General features: G+C 35.7%; 1 protein-coding gene across 1 annotated transcript in view; it reads right to left on the reverse strand.

Annotated features, from left to right (window-relative positions):
• LOC149800143 (uncharacterized) overlaps positions 1 to 17912 on the reverse strand; it is a 154357-nt gene that overhangs the window by 106849 nt on the left and 29596 nt on the right. Inside the window, exons 7-8 of the mRNA XM_089959742.1 lie at positions 17541 to 17645; positions 11871 to 12035 (exon numbers count right to left, since the gene is read on the reverse strand). Coding sequence (XP_089815868.1) covers positions 11871 to 12035; positions 17541 to 17645 — 270 coding nt within the window. The remainder of the gene's footprint in view (positions 1 to 11870; positions 12036 to 17540; positions 17646 to 17912) is intronic.

Raw genomic sequence — 17912 nt, forward strand, 5'->3', positions numbered from 1 at the left:
AACCCCACAAGGATATGAGTTTACACTTAGTAGTTTCCATTCATGACCAACCAGATACACCAAACTATTCGGTGAAAACCCCACAAGGATATGAGTTTACACTTAGTAGTTTCCATTCATGACCAACTAGATACCAAAGTATTCTGGTGAAAACCCCACAAGGATATGAGTTTACACTTAGTAGTTTCCATTCATGACCAACTAGATACCAAAGTATTCTGGTGAAAAACCCACATGATATGAGTTTACACTTAGTAGTTTCCATTCATGACCAACTAGATACCAAAGTATTCTGGTAGAAACCCCACAATGATATGAGTTTACACTTAGTAGTTTCCATTCGTGACCAGCTAGATACCAAAGTATTCTGGTAGAAACCCCACAATGATATGAGTTTACACTTAGTAGTTTCCATTCATGACCAGCTAGATACCAAAGTATTCTGGTAGAAACCCCACAATGATACACTTAGTAGTTTCCATTCATGACCAGCTAGATACCAAAGTATTCTGGTAGAAACCCCACAATGATATGAGTTTACACTTAGTAGTTTCCATTCATGACCAGCTAGATACCAAAGTATTCTGGTAGAAACCCCACAATGATATGAGTTTACACTTAGTAGTTTCCATTCATGACCAGCTAGATACCAAAGTATTCTGGTAGAAACCCCACAAGGATATGAGTTTACACTTAGTAGTTTCCATTCATTACCAGCTAGATACCAAAGTATTCTGGTGAAAACCCCACAATGATATGAGTTACACTTAGTAGTTTCCATTCATTACCAGCTAGATACCAAAGTATTCTGATAGAAACCCCACAAGGATAAGAGTTTACACTTAGTAGTTTCCATTCATGACCAGCTAGATACCAAAGTATTCTGGTAGAAACCCCACAAGGATATGAGTTTACACTTAGTAGTTTCCATTCATGACCAACTAGATACCAAAGTATTCTGGTAGAAACCCCACAAGGATATGAGTTTACACTTAGTAGTTTCCATTCATGACCAGCTAGATACCAAAGTATTCTGGTAGAAACCCCACAAGGATATGAGTTTACACTTAGTAGTTTCCATTCATGACCAACTAGATACCAAAGTATTCTGGTAGAAACCCCACAAGGATATGAGTTTACACTTAGTAGTTTCCATTCATGACCAGCTAGATACCAAAGTATTCTGGTAGAAACCCCACAAGGATATGAGTTTACACTTAGTAGTTTCCATTCATGACCAACTAGATACCAAAGTATTCTGGTAGAAACCCCACAAGGATATGAGTTTACACTTAGTAGTTTCCATTCATTACCAACTAGATACCAAAGTATTCTGGTGAAAACCTCACAATGATATGAGTTCACACTTAGTAGTTTCCATTCATTACCAACTAGATACCAAAGTATACTGGTGAAAACCCCACAAGGATATGAGTTTACACTTAGTAGTTTCCATTCATGACCAACCAGATACACCAAACTATTCGGTGAAAACCCCACAAGGATATGAGTTTACACTTAGTAGTTTCCATTCATGACCAACTAGATACCAAAGTATTCTGGTGAAAACCCCACAAGGATATGAGTTTACACTTAGTAGTTTCCATTCATGACCAACTAGATACCAAAGTATTCTGGTGAAAACCCCACAAGGATATGAGTTACACTTAGTAGTTTCCACTCATGACCAACTAGATACCAAAGTATTCTGGTGAAAAACACACAATGATATGAGTTACACTTAGTAGTTTCCATTCATGACCAACTAGATACCAAAGTATTCTGGTGAAAACCCCATCATAATATGAGTTGACACTTAGTTTCCATTCATGACCAACTAGATACCAAAGTATTCTGGTGAAAAACACACAATGATATGAGTTTACACTTAGTAGTTTCCATTCATGACCAACTAGATATCAAAGTATTCTGGTGAAAACCCCACCATGATATGAGTTTACACTTAGTTTCCATTCATGACCAACTAGATACCAAAGTATTCTGGTGAAAAACCCACATGATATGAGTTTACACTTAGTAGTTTCCATTCATGACCAACTAGATACCAAAGTATTCTGGTGAAAACCCCACAATGATTTGAGTTTACACTTAGTAGTTTCCATTCATGAAAAAACAAGATATCATAATTCAATCAACTGAAAAATCATTGCTGATATAAATGTCCATTAAGAAGGAGTAGCAATAACAAGATCTTCAGGATGGTGGCTATTAAGGCCATATTGGATCTCAGATTAACAATATTTTCATTTAGTACCAACCAGACATGATTAGTTGTCTTCTGCTGAAACCAACCAGACATGATTAGTTGTCTTCTGCTAGATACCAAAGTATTCTGGTGAAAACCTCACAATGATATAAGTTTACACTTAGTAGTTTCCATTCATGAAAAAACAAGATATCATAATTCAATCAACTGAAAAATCATTGCTGATATAAATGTCCATTAAGAAGGAGTAGCAATAACAAGATCTTCAGGATGGTGGCTATTAAGGCCATATTGGATCTCAGATTAACAATATTTTCATTTAGTACCAACCAGACATGATTAGTTGTCTTCTGCTGAAACCAACCAGACATGATTAGTTGTCTTCTGCTAGATACCAAAGTATTCTGGTGAAAACCTCACAATGATATGAGTTTACACTTAGTAGTTTCCATTCATTACCAACTAGATACCAAAGTATTCTGGTGAAAACCCCACAAGGATATGAGTTTACACTTAGTAGTTTCCATTCATGACCAGCTAGATACCAAAGTATTCTGGTAGAAACCTCACAATGATATGAGTTTACACTTAGTAGGTTCCATTCATGACCAACTAGATACCAAAGTATTCTGGTAGAAACCCCACAAGGATATGAGTTTACACTTAGTAGTTTCCATTCATGACCAGCTAGATACCAAAGTATTCTGGTAGAAACCCCACAAGGATATGAGTTTACACTTAGTAGTTTCCATTCATGACCAACTAGATACCAAAGTATTCTGGTAGAAACCCCACAAGGATATGAGTTTACACTTAGTAGTTTCCATTCATTACCAACTAGATACCAAAGTATTCTTGTGAAAACCTCACAATGATATGAGTTTACACTTAGTAGTTTCCATTCATTACCAACTAGATACCAAAGTATTCTGGTGAAAACCCCACAAGGATATGAGTTTACACTTAGTAGTTTCCATTCATGACCAACCAGATACACCAAACTATTCGGTGAAAACCCCACAAGGATATGAGTTTACACTTAGTAGTTTCCATTCATGACCAACTAGATACCAAAGTATTCTGGTGAAAACCCCACAAGGATATGAGTTTACACTTAGTAGTTTCCATTCATGACCAACTAGATACCAAAGTATTCTGGTGAAAACCCCACAAGGATATGAGTTACACTTAGTAGTTTCCACTCATGACCAACTAGATACCAAAGTATTCTGGTGAAAAACACACAATGATATGAGTTACACTTGGTAGTCTCCATTCATGACCAACTAGATACCAAAGTATTCTGGTGAAAACCCCATCATAATATGAGTTGACACTTAGTTTCCATTCATGACCAACTAGATACCAAAGTATTCTGGTGAAAAACACACAATGATATGAGTTTACACTTAGTAGTTTCCATTCATGACCAACAAGATATCAAAGTATTCTGGTGAAAACCCCACCATGATATGAGTTTACACTTAGTTTCCATTCATGACCAACTAGATACCAAAGTATTCTGGTGAAAAACCCACATGATATGAGTTTACACTTAGTAGTTTCCATTCATGACCAACTAGATACCAAAGTATTCTGGTGAAAACCCCACAATGATTTGAGTTTACACTTAGTAGTTTCCATTCATGAAAAAACAAGATATCATAATTCAATCAACTGAAAAATCATTGCTGATATAAATGTCCATTAAGAAGGAGTAGCAATAACAAGATCTTCAGGATGGTGGCTATTAAGGCCATATTGGATCTCAGATTAACAATATTTTCATTTAGTACCAACCAGACATGATTAGTTGTCTTCTGCTGAAACCAACCAGACATGATTAGTTGTCTTCTGCTAGATACCAAAGTATTCTGGTGAAAACCTCACAATGATATGAGTCTACACTTAGTAGTTTCCATTCATGAAAAAACAAGATATCATAATTCAATCAACTGAAAAATCATTGCTGATATAAATGTCCATTAAGAAGGAGTAGCAATAACAAGATCTTCAGGATGGTGGCTATTAAGGCCATATTGGATCTCAGATTAACAATATTTTCATTTAGTACCAACCAGACATGATTAGTTGTCTTCTGCTGAAACCAACCAGACATGATTAGTTGTCTTCTGCTAGATACCAAAGTATTCTGGTGAAAACCTCACAATGATATGAGTTTACACTTAGTAGTTTCCATTTATTACCAACTAGATACCAAAGTATTCTGGTGAAAACCCCACAAGGATATGAGTTTACACTTAGTAGTTTCCATTCATGACCAGCTAGATACCAAAGTATTCTGGTAGAAACCTCACAATGATATGAGTTTACACTTAGTAGTTTCCATTCATGACCAACTAGATACCAAAGTATTCTGGTAGAAACCCCACAAGGATATGAGTTTACACTTAGTAGTTTCCATTCATGACCAGCTAGATACCAAAGTATTCTGGTAGAAACCCCACAAGGATATGAGTTTACACTTAGTAGTTTCCATTCATGACCAACTAGATACCAAAGTATTCTGGTAGAAACCCCACAAGGATATGAGTTTACACTTAGTAGTTTCCATTCATTACCAACTAGATACCAAAGTATTCTGGTGAAAACCTCACAATGATATGAGTTTACACTTAGTAGTTTCCATTCATTACCAACTAGATACCAAAGTATTCTGGTGAAAACCCCACAAGGATATGAGTTTACACTTAGTAGTTTCCATTCATGACCAACTAGATACCAAAGTATTCTGGTGAAAACCCCACAAGGATATGAGTTTACACTTAGTAGTTTCCATTCATGACCAACTAGATACCAAAGTATTCTGGTGAAAACCCCACAAGGATATGAGTTACACTTAGTAGTTTCCACTCATGACCAACTAGATACCAAAGTATTCTGGTGAAAAACACACAATGATATGAGTTACACTTGGTAGTTTCCATTCATGACCAACTAGATACCAAAGTATTCTGGTGAAAACCCCATCATAATATGAGTTGACACTTAGTTTCCATTCATGACCAACTAGATACCAAAGTATTCTGGTGAAAAACACACAATGATATGAGTTTACACTTAGTAGTTTCCATTCATGACCAACAAGATATCAAAGTATTCTGGTGAAAACCCCACCATGATATGAGTTTACACTTAGTTTCCATTCATGACCAACTAGATACCAAAGTATTCTGGTGAAAAACCCACATGATATGAGTTTACACTTAGTAGTTTCCATTCATGACCAACTAGATACCAAAGTATTCTGGTGAAAACCCCACAATGATTTGAGTTTACACTTAGTAGTTTCCATTCATGAAAAAACAAGATATCATAATTTAATCAACTGAAAAATCATTGCTGATATAAATGTCCATTAAGAAGGAGTAGCAATAACAAGATCTTCAGGATGGTAGCTATTAAGGCCATATTGGATCTCAGATTAACAATATTTTCATTTAGTACCAACCAGACATGATTAGTTGTCTTCTGCTGAAACCAACCAGACATGATTAGTTGTCTTCTGCTAGATACCAAAGTATTCTGGTGAAAACCTCACAATGATATGGGTTTACACTTAGTAGTTTCCATTCATGAAAAAACAAGATATCATAATTCAATCAACTGAAAAATCATTGCTGATATAAATGTCCATTAAGAAGGAGTAGCAATAACAAGATCTTCAGGATGGTGGCTATTAAGGCCATATTGGATCTCAGATTAACAATATTTTCATTTAGTACCAACCAGACATGATTAGTTGTCTTCTGCTAGATACCAAAGTATTCTGGTGAAAACCTCACAATGATATGAGTTTACACTTAGTAGTTTCCATTCATTACCAACTAGATACCAAAGTATTCTGGTGAAAACCCCACAAGGATATGAGTTTACACTTAGTAGTTTCCATTCATGACCAGCTAGATACCAAAGTATTCTGGTAGAAACCCCACAAGGATATGAGTTTACACTTAGTAGTTTCCATTCATTACCAACTAGATACCAAAGTATTCTGGTAGAAACCCCACATGATATGAGTTTACACTTAGTAGTTTCCATTCATGACCAACTAGATACCAAAGTATTCTGATAGAAACCCCACATGATATGAGTTTACACTTAGTAGTTTCCATTCATGACCAAGTAGATACCAAAGTATTCTGGTAGAAACCCCACAATGATATGAGTTTACACTTAGTACTTTCCATTCATTACCAACTAGATACCAAAGTATTCTGGTAGAAACCCCACAATGATATGAGTTTACACTTAGTAGTTTCCATTCATTACCAACTAGATACCAAAGTATTCTGGTAGAAACCCCACAATGATATGAGTTTACACTTAGTAGTTTCCATTCATTACCAACTAGATACCAAAGTATTCTGGTGAAAACCTCACAATGATATGAGTTTACACTTAGTAGTTTCCATTCATTACCAACTAGATACCAAAGTATTCTGGTGAAAACCCCACAAGGATATGAGTTTACACTTAGTAGTTTCCATTCATGACCAACCAGATACACCAAACTATTCAGTGAAAACCCCACAAGGATATGAGTTTACACTTAGTAGTTTCCATTCATGACCAACTAGATACCAAAGTATTCTGGTGAAAACCCCACAAGGATATGAGTTTACACTTAGTAGTTTCCATTCATGACCAACTAGATACCAAAGTATTCTGGTGAAAACCCCACAAGGATATGAGTTACACTTAGTAGTTTCCACTCATGACCAACTAGATAACAAAGTATTCTGGTGAAAAACACACAATGATATGAGTTACACTTGGTAGTTTCCATTCATGACCAACTAGATACCAAAGTATTCTGGTGAAAACCCCATCATAATATGAGTTGACACTTAGTTTCCATTCATGACCAACTAGATACCAAAGTATTCTGGTGAAAAACACACAATGATATGAGTTTATACTTAGTAGTTTCCATTCATGACCAACTAGATACCAAAGTATTCTGGTGAAAACCCCACCATGATATGAGTTTACACTTAGTTTCCATTCATGACCAACTAGATACCAAAGTATTCTGGTGAAAAACCCACATGATATGAGTTTACACTTAGTAGTTTCCATTCATGACCAACCAGATACCAAAGTATTCTGGTGAAAACCCCACAAGGATATGAGTTTACACTTAGTTTCCATTCATGACCAACTAGATACCAAAGTATTCTGGTGAAAACCCCACAAGGATATGAGTTGACACTCAGTAGTTTCCATTCATGACCAACCAGAAACCAAAGTATTCTGGTGAAAACCCCAAAATGATATGAGTTTACAATTAGTAGTTTCCATTCATGACCAACCAGAAACCAAAGTATGCTGGTGAAAACCCCACAATGATATGAGTTTACACTTAGTAGTTTCCATTCATGACCAACTAGATACCAAAGTATTCTAGTGAAAACCCCACAAGGATATGAGTTTACACTTAGTAGTTTCCATTCATGACCACTAGATACCAAAGTATTCTGGTGAAAACCCCACAATGATATGAGTTACACTTAGTAGTTTCCATTCATTACCAACTAGATACCAAAGTATTCTGGTGAAACCCCACAATGATATGAGTTACACTTAGTAGTTTCCATTCATGACCAACCAGAAACCAAAGTATGCTGGTGAAAACCCCACAATGATATGAGTTTACACTTAGTAGTTTCCATTCATGACCAACTAGATACCAAAGTATTCTAGTGAAAACCCCACAAGGATATGAGTTTACACTTAGTAGTTTCCATTCATGACCACTAGATACCAAAGTATTCTGGTGAAAACCCCACAATGATATGAGTTACACTTAGTAGTTTCCATTCATTACCAACTAGATACCAAAGTATTCTGGTGAAACCCCACAATGATATGAGTTACACTTAGTAGTTTCCATTCATTACCAACTAGATACCAAAGTATTCTGGTGAAACCCCACAATGATATGAGTTACACTTAGTAGTTTCCATTCATTACCAACTAGATACCAAAGTATTCTGGTGAAAACCCCACAATGATTTGAGTTTACACTTAGTAGTTTCCATTCATGAAAAAACAAGATATCATAATTCAATCAACTGGAAAATCATTGCTGATATAAATGTCCATTAAGAAGGAGTAGCAATAACAAGATCTTCAGGATGGTGGCTATTAAGGCCATATTGGATCTCAGATTAACAATATTTTTATTTAGTACCAACCAGACATGATTAGTTGTCTTCTGCTGAAACCAACCAGACATGATTAGTTGTCTTCTGCTGAAACCCAATGTTGTTATGACTTTCTAGGAGAAGTAATTAATGATAAGATTTTCTAGTTGGCCACCATGGTAGCCATACAGATCAGAACAATTTTATTTAAGAGCACACAGACACCATAACAAGTTTTCTGCTGAAAACTCCAAGCTGACATGACTTTTCATTCATTAGGAGTACAAGTAACAAGAATTTAAGGATGTCTGCTGTGACGGCCATACTGGACATCAGATCAGCACCATTTTCAATGAGGTCTATCTTGATACCAAAACTACATTAGTGAAAACACCGATGTTGACATGACCATAGATTCAGACAGTAAATGGATTTAAAATTTATTTAAAGCATTTATGTTCATGATTCTAAAAAGATGTCTCTCTGTTCTTCAAGAATAAAATTTCAAATTTTATTACAATGGTGTATCTGGTAACTCCCCCTATGCTTAATAAGTATCTACACTATATTATTTGGAAGTTAACTGTAAACTAACAAGTATAATACTGTCTGCAATTTCGGAGTTTAAGACATTGCAGTTCATTGGTCTTAAGTCCTGAATAGAAAGGAAAGTATTTTGTTCGTCTTTTCGTTAACTTTTTATATGTCAGACTATATGTTCATCTCATAGAATTTGTGCATGGCAATGACCTTGTGTTTATTGTTGTATATATCTTCACAACAAAAAACCCAGAAGGAATATAGCTGCTAGCAGTATAGAAACCTGGTTTCTTAAATAGGGCAACTAGAATTTGTAATTACTTAATGCTCAAGTAATTTGTCATGTTGCACGATTAAAGAATGGTCACAGATTACTTAGATTAGCAAATGATCATTATTTCCTACTACGCTGAGATGACAATCCATACAGGAGGCAAAGCAATAACAAGAGTTTCAATATGGCTGCTGTTGTGGCAATACTGGAGGTCCATGTGGAACCATTTTCATTTTGAAATCCCACTAGACATCACAAGTAGTCTTTTCATGATACAACCATCTATCTATTTAGGTGGAGTAGCATCAAGAGTCTCAAGATGGCCACCGAGGGTGTCTCGGAGGCACCATTTTCAGTTAGATAATATAAAAAGAAATATTCTAATGAAAAGCCCCATGACGATATGGTTATCTTTCAGAAGATGTAGTAATAAGATTTTCATGATGGCTGCCATGATTGCCATACTGGAAATCAAACATTCACTATTTTAATTTAGGACCAACTTGACACTGCAAGACATCTTTTGATGAAAACAACATGCTGATAATAAGATTTTCAGGATGGCTGCCATGATTGCCATACTGGAAATCAAACATTCACTATTTTAATTTAGGACCAACTTGACACTGCAAGACATCTTTTGATGAAAACAACATGCTGATAATAAGATTTTCAGGATGGCTGCCATGATTGCCATACTGGAAATCAAACATTCACTATTTTAATTTAGGACCAACTTGACACTGCAAGACATCTTTTGATGAAAACAACATGCTGATAATAAGATTTTCAGGATGGCTGCCATGATTGCCATACTGGAAATCAAACATTCACTATTTTAATTTAGGACCAACTTGACACTGCAAGACATCTTTTGATGAAAACAACATGCTGATAATAAGATTTTCAGGATGGCTGCCATGATTGCCATACTGGAAATCAAACATTCACTATTTTAATTTAGGACCAACTTGACACTGCAAGACATCTTTTGATGAAAACAACATGCTGATAATAAGATTTTCAGGATGGCTGCCATGATTGCCATACTGGAAATCAAACATTCACTATTTTAATTTAGGACCAACTTGACACTGCAAGACATCTTTTGATGAAAACAACATGCTGATAATAAGATTTTCAGGATGGCTGCCATGATTGCCATACTGGAAATCAAACATTCACTATTTTAATTTAGGACCAACTTGACACTGCAAGACATCTTTTGATGAAAACAACATGCTGATAATAAGATTTTCAGGATGGCTGCCATGATTGCCAAACTGGAAATCAAACATTCACTATTTTAATTTAGGACCAACTTGACACTGCAAGACATCTTTTGATGAAAACAACATGCTGATAATAAGATTTTCAGGATGGCTGCCATGATTGCCATACTGGAAATCAAACATTCACTATTTTAATTTAGGACCAACTTGACACTGCAAGACATCTTTTGATGAAAACAACATGCTGATAATAAGATTTTCAGGATGGCTGCCATGATTGCCATACTGGAAATCAAACATTCACTATTTTAATTTAGGACCAACTTGACACTGCAAGACATCTTTTGATGAAAACAACATGCTGATAATAAGATTTTCAGGATGGCTGCCATGATTGCCATACTGGAAATCAAACATTCACTATTTTAATTTAGGACCAACTTGACACTGCAAGACATCTTTTGATGAAAACAACATGCTGATAATAAGATTTTCAGGATGGCTGCCATGATTGCCAAACTGGAAATCAAACATTCACTATTTTAATTTAGGACCAACTTGACACTGCAAGACATCTTTTGATGAAAACAACATGCTGATAATAAGATTTTCAGGATGGCTGCCATGATTGCCATACTGGAAATCAAACATTCACTATTTTAATTTAGGACCAACTTGACACTGCAAGACATCTTTTGATGAAAACAACATGCTGATAATAAGATTTTCAGGATGGCTGCCATGATTGCCATACTGGAAATCAAACATTCACTATTTTAATTTAGGACCAACTTGACACTGCAAGACATCTTTTGATGAAAACAACATGCTGATAATAAGATTTTCAGGATGGCTGCCATGATTGCCATACTGGAAATCAAACATTCACTATTTTAATTTAGGACCAACTTGACACTGCAAGACATCTTTTGATGAAAACAACATGCTGATAATAAGATTTTCAGGATGGCTGCCATGATTGCCATACTGGAAATCAAACATTCACTATTTTAATTTAGGACCAACTTGACACTGCAAGACATCTTTTGATGAAAACAACATGCTGATAATAAGATTTTCAGGATGGCTGCCATGATTGCCATACTGGAAATCAAACATTCACTATTTTAATTTAGGACCAACTTGACACTGCAAGACATCTTTTGATGAAAACAACATGCTGATAATAAGATTTTCAGGATGGCTACAGTGGTGACTGTATGAGCAGCACCATTTTCATTTGCTCCCAACCAGACCTTGGAATGTAAAGCTAATGCCAATCTTTCAAGTAGTTTAGGAGGAGAAGAGATAACAAACTTGCACTAATAGATGATTGGAAGGTGGACAACAGCAGACAGCACTCAATTACATGAGCCCTTCCGGTCTATAAAGAAGAGATCCTTTTATTTACAAGATTTTCTATATACCTGCCGTTCTGCTTGTAGTTGTGTGATTTTTTGCTGAAGCTGTTGATTTCCCTGTATCATGTGACCACTGTCTTGATGAGCTCTTTCAGTTTTTTCCTCTAGCTTAAGCTTTTCCATCATCTGGTCTCGGGCATCAGTAAGCAACGCCACCTGTTGCTTCAGATCCTAAACAAAATAATGATTAAATTTGTTTTTAAAAAAGACGTTTTTGCTCCATTAAGGATCATTGTTTGATTTTTAATTTATTCTAGGACATAACCTTGTATAATTTGTTCATTATGTTGTATGGTTTTTCTACCCCTACTTCAAAAGTTCACAAATGAGCAAACAAGAACTTTGGAGTAATTATCACAGAGGTGTTGTACAGTAGATTTAAAAGCTCAATAAAAAGAGGTGATTACAACACGAGTTTAACGCATTATAATGTGCATGAGATGTCCCCAATTCAGCTGCAGAAAGCACATGGTTACTATAATTAGACTAAGTAATCCCAGTTTTTGGACATTTCCTATTATGGATAACCAGTTATGTCAGTAGCATATAAAAATGACTATGATAAAATGTACATGCCAAAGTATGTACTTACTTTCTCTTTATATATTTTAACAAAAATCCTTCAATCAGCACTATATAACTAGAAATACGCTTATGTGATTGTACACTGTACATACAATTTTATACTGTCATTCAAGTGAAGCTTCTACAAATTTTAAAACGTGCATGAACTTAATACACATTGTTCATCTTTTAGGCAGTCAAGTTGCAGCTAAAAGATTATAGTAATATTCGATCGTAGACCTAGATTGAGGTGAATATGAAGTTTTATGAACCACCACAACAACAACAACAACTGACTGATATTAGGTCAATATGAACTAGTAGACCTCCTCTTAACAGACACCTAGCAAAGGTCAACATGATTGGTTTACTGGTTTGAAAAGAATCTGCATACATTGAAACAAAGGTCTATAATTGTTTCATTATGTGATTTAGAGAACAAATTGCAGTTAAGTTGCTTGAGACCTGTGCAAACTGCATGACACTCAGAACTTAGCATTATGTAAAAGTCAATAACCATGCAATATGGAGAATGACCATGTATCATGACTAAATATCACCAAGCACTTGACATTGTGACATCCAACGAAAATTCATTTCTTATGGGAATTTTGTAAATTTATGTTGTACAGGCTATATCACATGGTTAACACTAACCATACTTTAACTGCATAACACCATAATATATCATCAACCTCATTCTCATCCTTGACTTGTGTGCCAAGTTTCTTACAACCTCACACGTGTTTTGAGATCCTGATATCATCAACTGGGTCACTAGCACTTGTTGACAGTGACAGCTGGTGTTAAGAAATATTCAATGCAATACATAATAAATATGTACTACAATTCATATCAAAGAAAACAATGAAAATGACAATTTGTACTAATGCCTTATTTGCCTCAAAGTCTGAGCAAGTGTTAAGGCCACTGTTTGCACAGTCTTTCTTTACTTTGTAATTAAATGAAAATCCACATCAGGGATTTTAAAGTCAACAAAAGCTGTATAAACAAGAGTCCATCAAAAGGACCGATGCTCTACAATCAAGAAAAGAATTTCCAGGAATTCAAGATAAAACAATTTCTTCTCTGTAACTGCTGGGTGTTGAAATGACCTCAGATATTTGTGAGAGATAAGATTCTCAAATTAGCCACTAAGACAACCATACCCATTTCAAATTAGCCACTGAGATAACTATACCTGTATCAAATCAGCCACTGAGACAACCATACCTGCCTCAAATTAGCCGCTGAGACAACCATACCGGTCTCAAATTAGCCACTGAGACAATCATACCTGAAGAAAAATTGGAGCCATTTTCATTTAGGGCAGACCAGACACCATCTGAAGACTTTCGGTAAAAACCTCATGCTGATATGACCATTCATTCAGGGACATAATGACAAGATTTTCAAAAATCTTCATCATGGCTGCCATATTTGAGGTCAGATAGACAGCAAATCCATTAAAAACCATCTAGTTTTATAATTAGTCCTCTCGCAAAAACTCCATATCAATCTATCTACACCATTCCCTCGATAACTCACACCCTGATAACTCTCAAACCTGCTTATAATGTGGGGTCAGTCATGGATCCTATATTTTTTCACTAAAATGTACACAAAATTTTACTCTAACTGTTGAACATGAAGAAAATCACGATACTTTATTTAAGTATTTTATCGTATATTTTCCACTCAATTAAACGCTGACCTCATCATGTCAATTACTTTATTTGCATCAAATAAAGATGGTGGACTAACTGAAAAGTTAAAAAGAAAATCTACCTGCATAAGAGTTAGTGAACCAGGTTTACTGACAGCTCAATTCATTTAAAGCAATCAATCGAATAGTTATTTTTGTATAACATAATATAATTTTAAACTACCTTAAGTTAGCATATTCATTCACAAAAGTGATCAACAATAGCAAGAAAAACAAGCAAAAAGAATACTTGATTATGTAAAATTCTGTTTCACAGATTTGTTTTATTAATGAAAAGCTAGTTTCAGAGTCTGTAGTTAATTCTAAAGCTGGCACTCAGAGACTTCTTCATGGATGAAAAGAAGTTTCACTATTACTTGCAATGAAATCATGGCATCAATATTTTATTATAGAACAATAACATTTCCTTACTTTCAACGATGAAGGCTGTTTCACGATCTAACATCCTAAATGTTCCATTTTTTAAATAAAAGACATCTTGTTTGACTGTGCAAAGCAGGAAGCATAAGGATCAGGGAAGCAGACTACTCAACAACAACATAAAGTAGTGATGTAATACACAATGTTTTTGTGTACACATGAAAGTTGTTGAAACCGATTGGAATAATGTTAATGATCTCTCAGCAGTTGGACATTTTGAAAATAAAGGTCATTTTTACATAAAAACGAATAACTTATTTAGAAAAAGCACTTTATTGACAATTATTCCCAATGTGATTATAAAACAAGCATTCAGAACAGTTCGCTCCCTGCCCCCATCCTCCCCTCATTTTTCTCGATGTCCTGTGAGGATGGCATCATTTTATATTGTTATGAAGGTACCTTGATAACTCACACCCTCACTTACAGTGCTCCCTACATTTTGGACCTCATTGTGCGTGATGTATCGAGGGAGAGGTGTATTTAGGAAGAGCAGCAATAACAAGATTTACAAAGACAACTGCCACACTGGATGTTGTATTGGCATCGTTTGCATAGTACCAACTAGTGAAAAACCAATGCTGAAATTACTTTCCATCTAGATTTTCAAGATGGCCATCCTAAAGAAATAAAATCAAGAACTTCAAGGTTAATTGTAGATGCCAGGCAACAATTTCAATTACATCTTGGATTAAAATCAGAAGGCAAAAGGAGGGATGTTCCTCTTTGTCTTCCCTATCTACCAACACCTTGACCATATAAGCCTGGCTTGCAGTTTGCACTGGTGGGCATTCAAAAGCCAGTGATATCTGGTCTATTTCTTCCACAGCTTCTTTGTAGCCATACTCAATCTATTCCATAGTTGGATCTGAGTGACTTAAGGCATCAATGTTATCTTACTGTGTGGGTCATCCTCCTCAATGGGTGTAACACATCTCCAGCAGCAAAACTGAGGCACTGCTATCATCCTACATGTATAACTGTATTGCTCCAAACAATAAGCCATAAATAAATGACTCACTGGTTGAGTTGGCTGAATCCATTTTTCCAGTATGGAAGGCCAGAGAGAATAACTGATGACTAGCTGGCCAGAGAATATAATTGATGGCCGACTGGTCAGTATGCATGGCTGTCAGATGCTCAGTTGGATGGCTGGCTAAATAACAGCCTGTGCAGATTTTGCAAAAGACGCATTAGTCAGTCTGATCCTGTATTGTTCCACATACTCTATCACTATTGGCCAGTATATGGGAAGGATCAATGAAATGATGAGCCTTTGTCTCTAGTTAATAGGTAATAGGTACAGCTAGTTGGATGGCCATACTGGCTGGTCATACTCATATGACATGAAATAATCTTGAAATGGATCATCGTGATCTAAGAAAAACACAATGCACCTGGAATTACATGCCCAAGGGCCATGAATACATGGAGAGACTTATGCCCACAAGGACCCTGAGATATGAGGGGACACTGCCCATTAAGCTCCAAATTATCCATGGAGGTTTGCATTGTATGTATATGTAGCAATTACATCGACACTTTCTGTACCAGTTGATGCATCTGCAGCTCTATGAGTGTCTGCAAAGAATTCCAAAGTAACAATTATGCAATCCCTCATTCCTCCAATTCTGCTAATGTAATCATCACAGTCAGCATCATATGTATACATCTGGAGGGGGGGGGGGGCATCACAATATCTTCCATTATGCTTGCAATCAATGGCATCCTCAGGTGAAGGTTCAAGATGATGCACTGTTCTGTATGAGACTTCCCACCTTTCTTCTTGCTTTTACTACCCTTATGAAACAACAATTTCTGACCTTAATGTGCAAGCGAGATATATCTCTGCATCCTAATTCACTTATCACATTTACTGCATCTTGTCAGCATTATTTAACTAAAAAAGACATGGCAAAATATCACAAATTAACAACCCAATGGTGTTTACAAATCACATTAACAACAAATATGTATGCAATTAATCTAAATAACAACCAAAAAAATATGCACCAACAATACTGTGTTGATGCACAAGGTCAAAATAAACGATGTCCACAACTGCGTACAAATTCATAAATATTCATCAAAAGAAAGAATTAATGATTACCATGTGTAAAAAACTTATTACACCCTAATATACTAAGTTTCTGGATTGATGGGTTGAAAACATGATGAAATGCAATGGATTTCAAGAAGTCTTGCAGGATTATGTCAACAGTACTGAGAGAAAGCTCAAAACTGGCACTATCTAATAATGATCAATGGAAGTCATGGGTAAGAGTTTCTTCCCTTTGTCTACACAGTATATTTTTTTCAGGAGAGCTTGATTTTGGTGGGGAGCAGCAGAGTCTGTTTTTATAACATTAATGTGATTGGGGAATATATACAAAGGGGAAAATATATGATAAATGTAATGTTTGTAAAATAAATGACACTGTGGAGACTAAAATCTTGTGTCCATAAAAGCAAACCAAAAAAATACAATTATGATAATTATAGTTGGAATAGGATCGAAGATATGGAGAGTGAATGAAAATATGAAAGAGAAAAGCAACTCAAACATGCAAAATAGGTCAGAGTTAAAGGCTTCTGGTATGACTGAGAAACCTCTGCTAATCAATTTTCATAAGTGGAGATGAAATCAGGTCCAATATACAGAAGATGTGACAAACATCCGAAAACTACAGAATTTGCTCAAGTGTGAAAAATAGATCACAGGAACATACTTTATGTATGGTTGAGTTTTTCTTCCTGCAATGCATCAACTTACCAATTTTAGAAGTACCAAAACATGAAGACAAAATCTTCATATTAGAATAAAAATTCCAAACATGTATATTGGGTTTAACAGCGATCAAGTCTAATATTCAATCAATTGAACAGTGTAAGGCAATTGCTAACAAGATGTTGTTTTCTTCGTATTTGGTACATAAGCCAACTAGCCAGAGGTAAGAAGAACAAACCTTGTTTTCTGCAGCTATTTTGTCTTGTTCTTGCTGTAGACAATGGAAAGAAGAGCTCAGTGTTTCATCCTTCATCTTCATGCAGTCAATCTGTTCTATCAGAGCCTGAAATTATGGAGTACAAAGAAAATTTGAACAAAACAAACTGAACTAGAGCAATAAGCAATGGAAGCACTAAAATGTGCAAGACAGAACCTTAACAACGAGAAAACTTGGAAGTCATCTGGTGGAAGCACCATATTGATATGACATTCTGTTTTGGAGAAGTACTGATAACAAGATTTTCAAGACGGCTACCGCGGTGACCATGCTGGGCACCATTTCGATTGAGGACCGACTAGTCATCATAAGAAGTCTTTTGGTAAAAGCACA

This window comes from Sinohyriopsis cumingii, chromosome 5 (assembly GCF_028554795.1).
Source record: "Sinohyriopsis cumingii isolate HCF-2022 chromosome 5, ASM2855479v2, whole genome shotgun sequence".
NCBI classification, from domain to species: Eukaryota; Metazoa; Mollusca; class Bivalvia; order Unionida; family Unionidae; genus Sinohyriopsis; species Sinohyriopsis cumingii.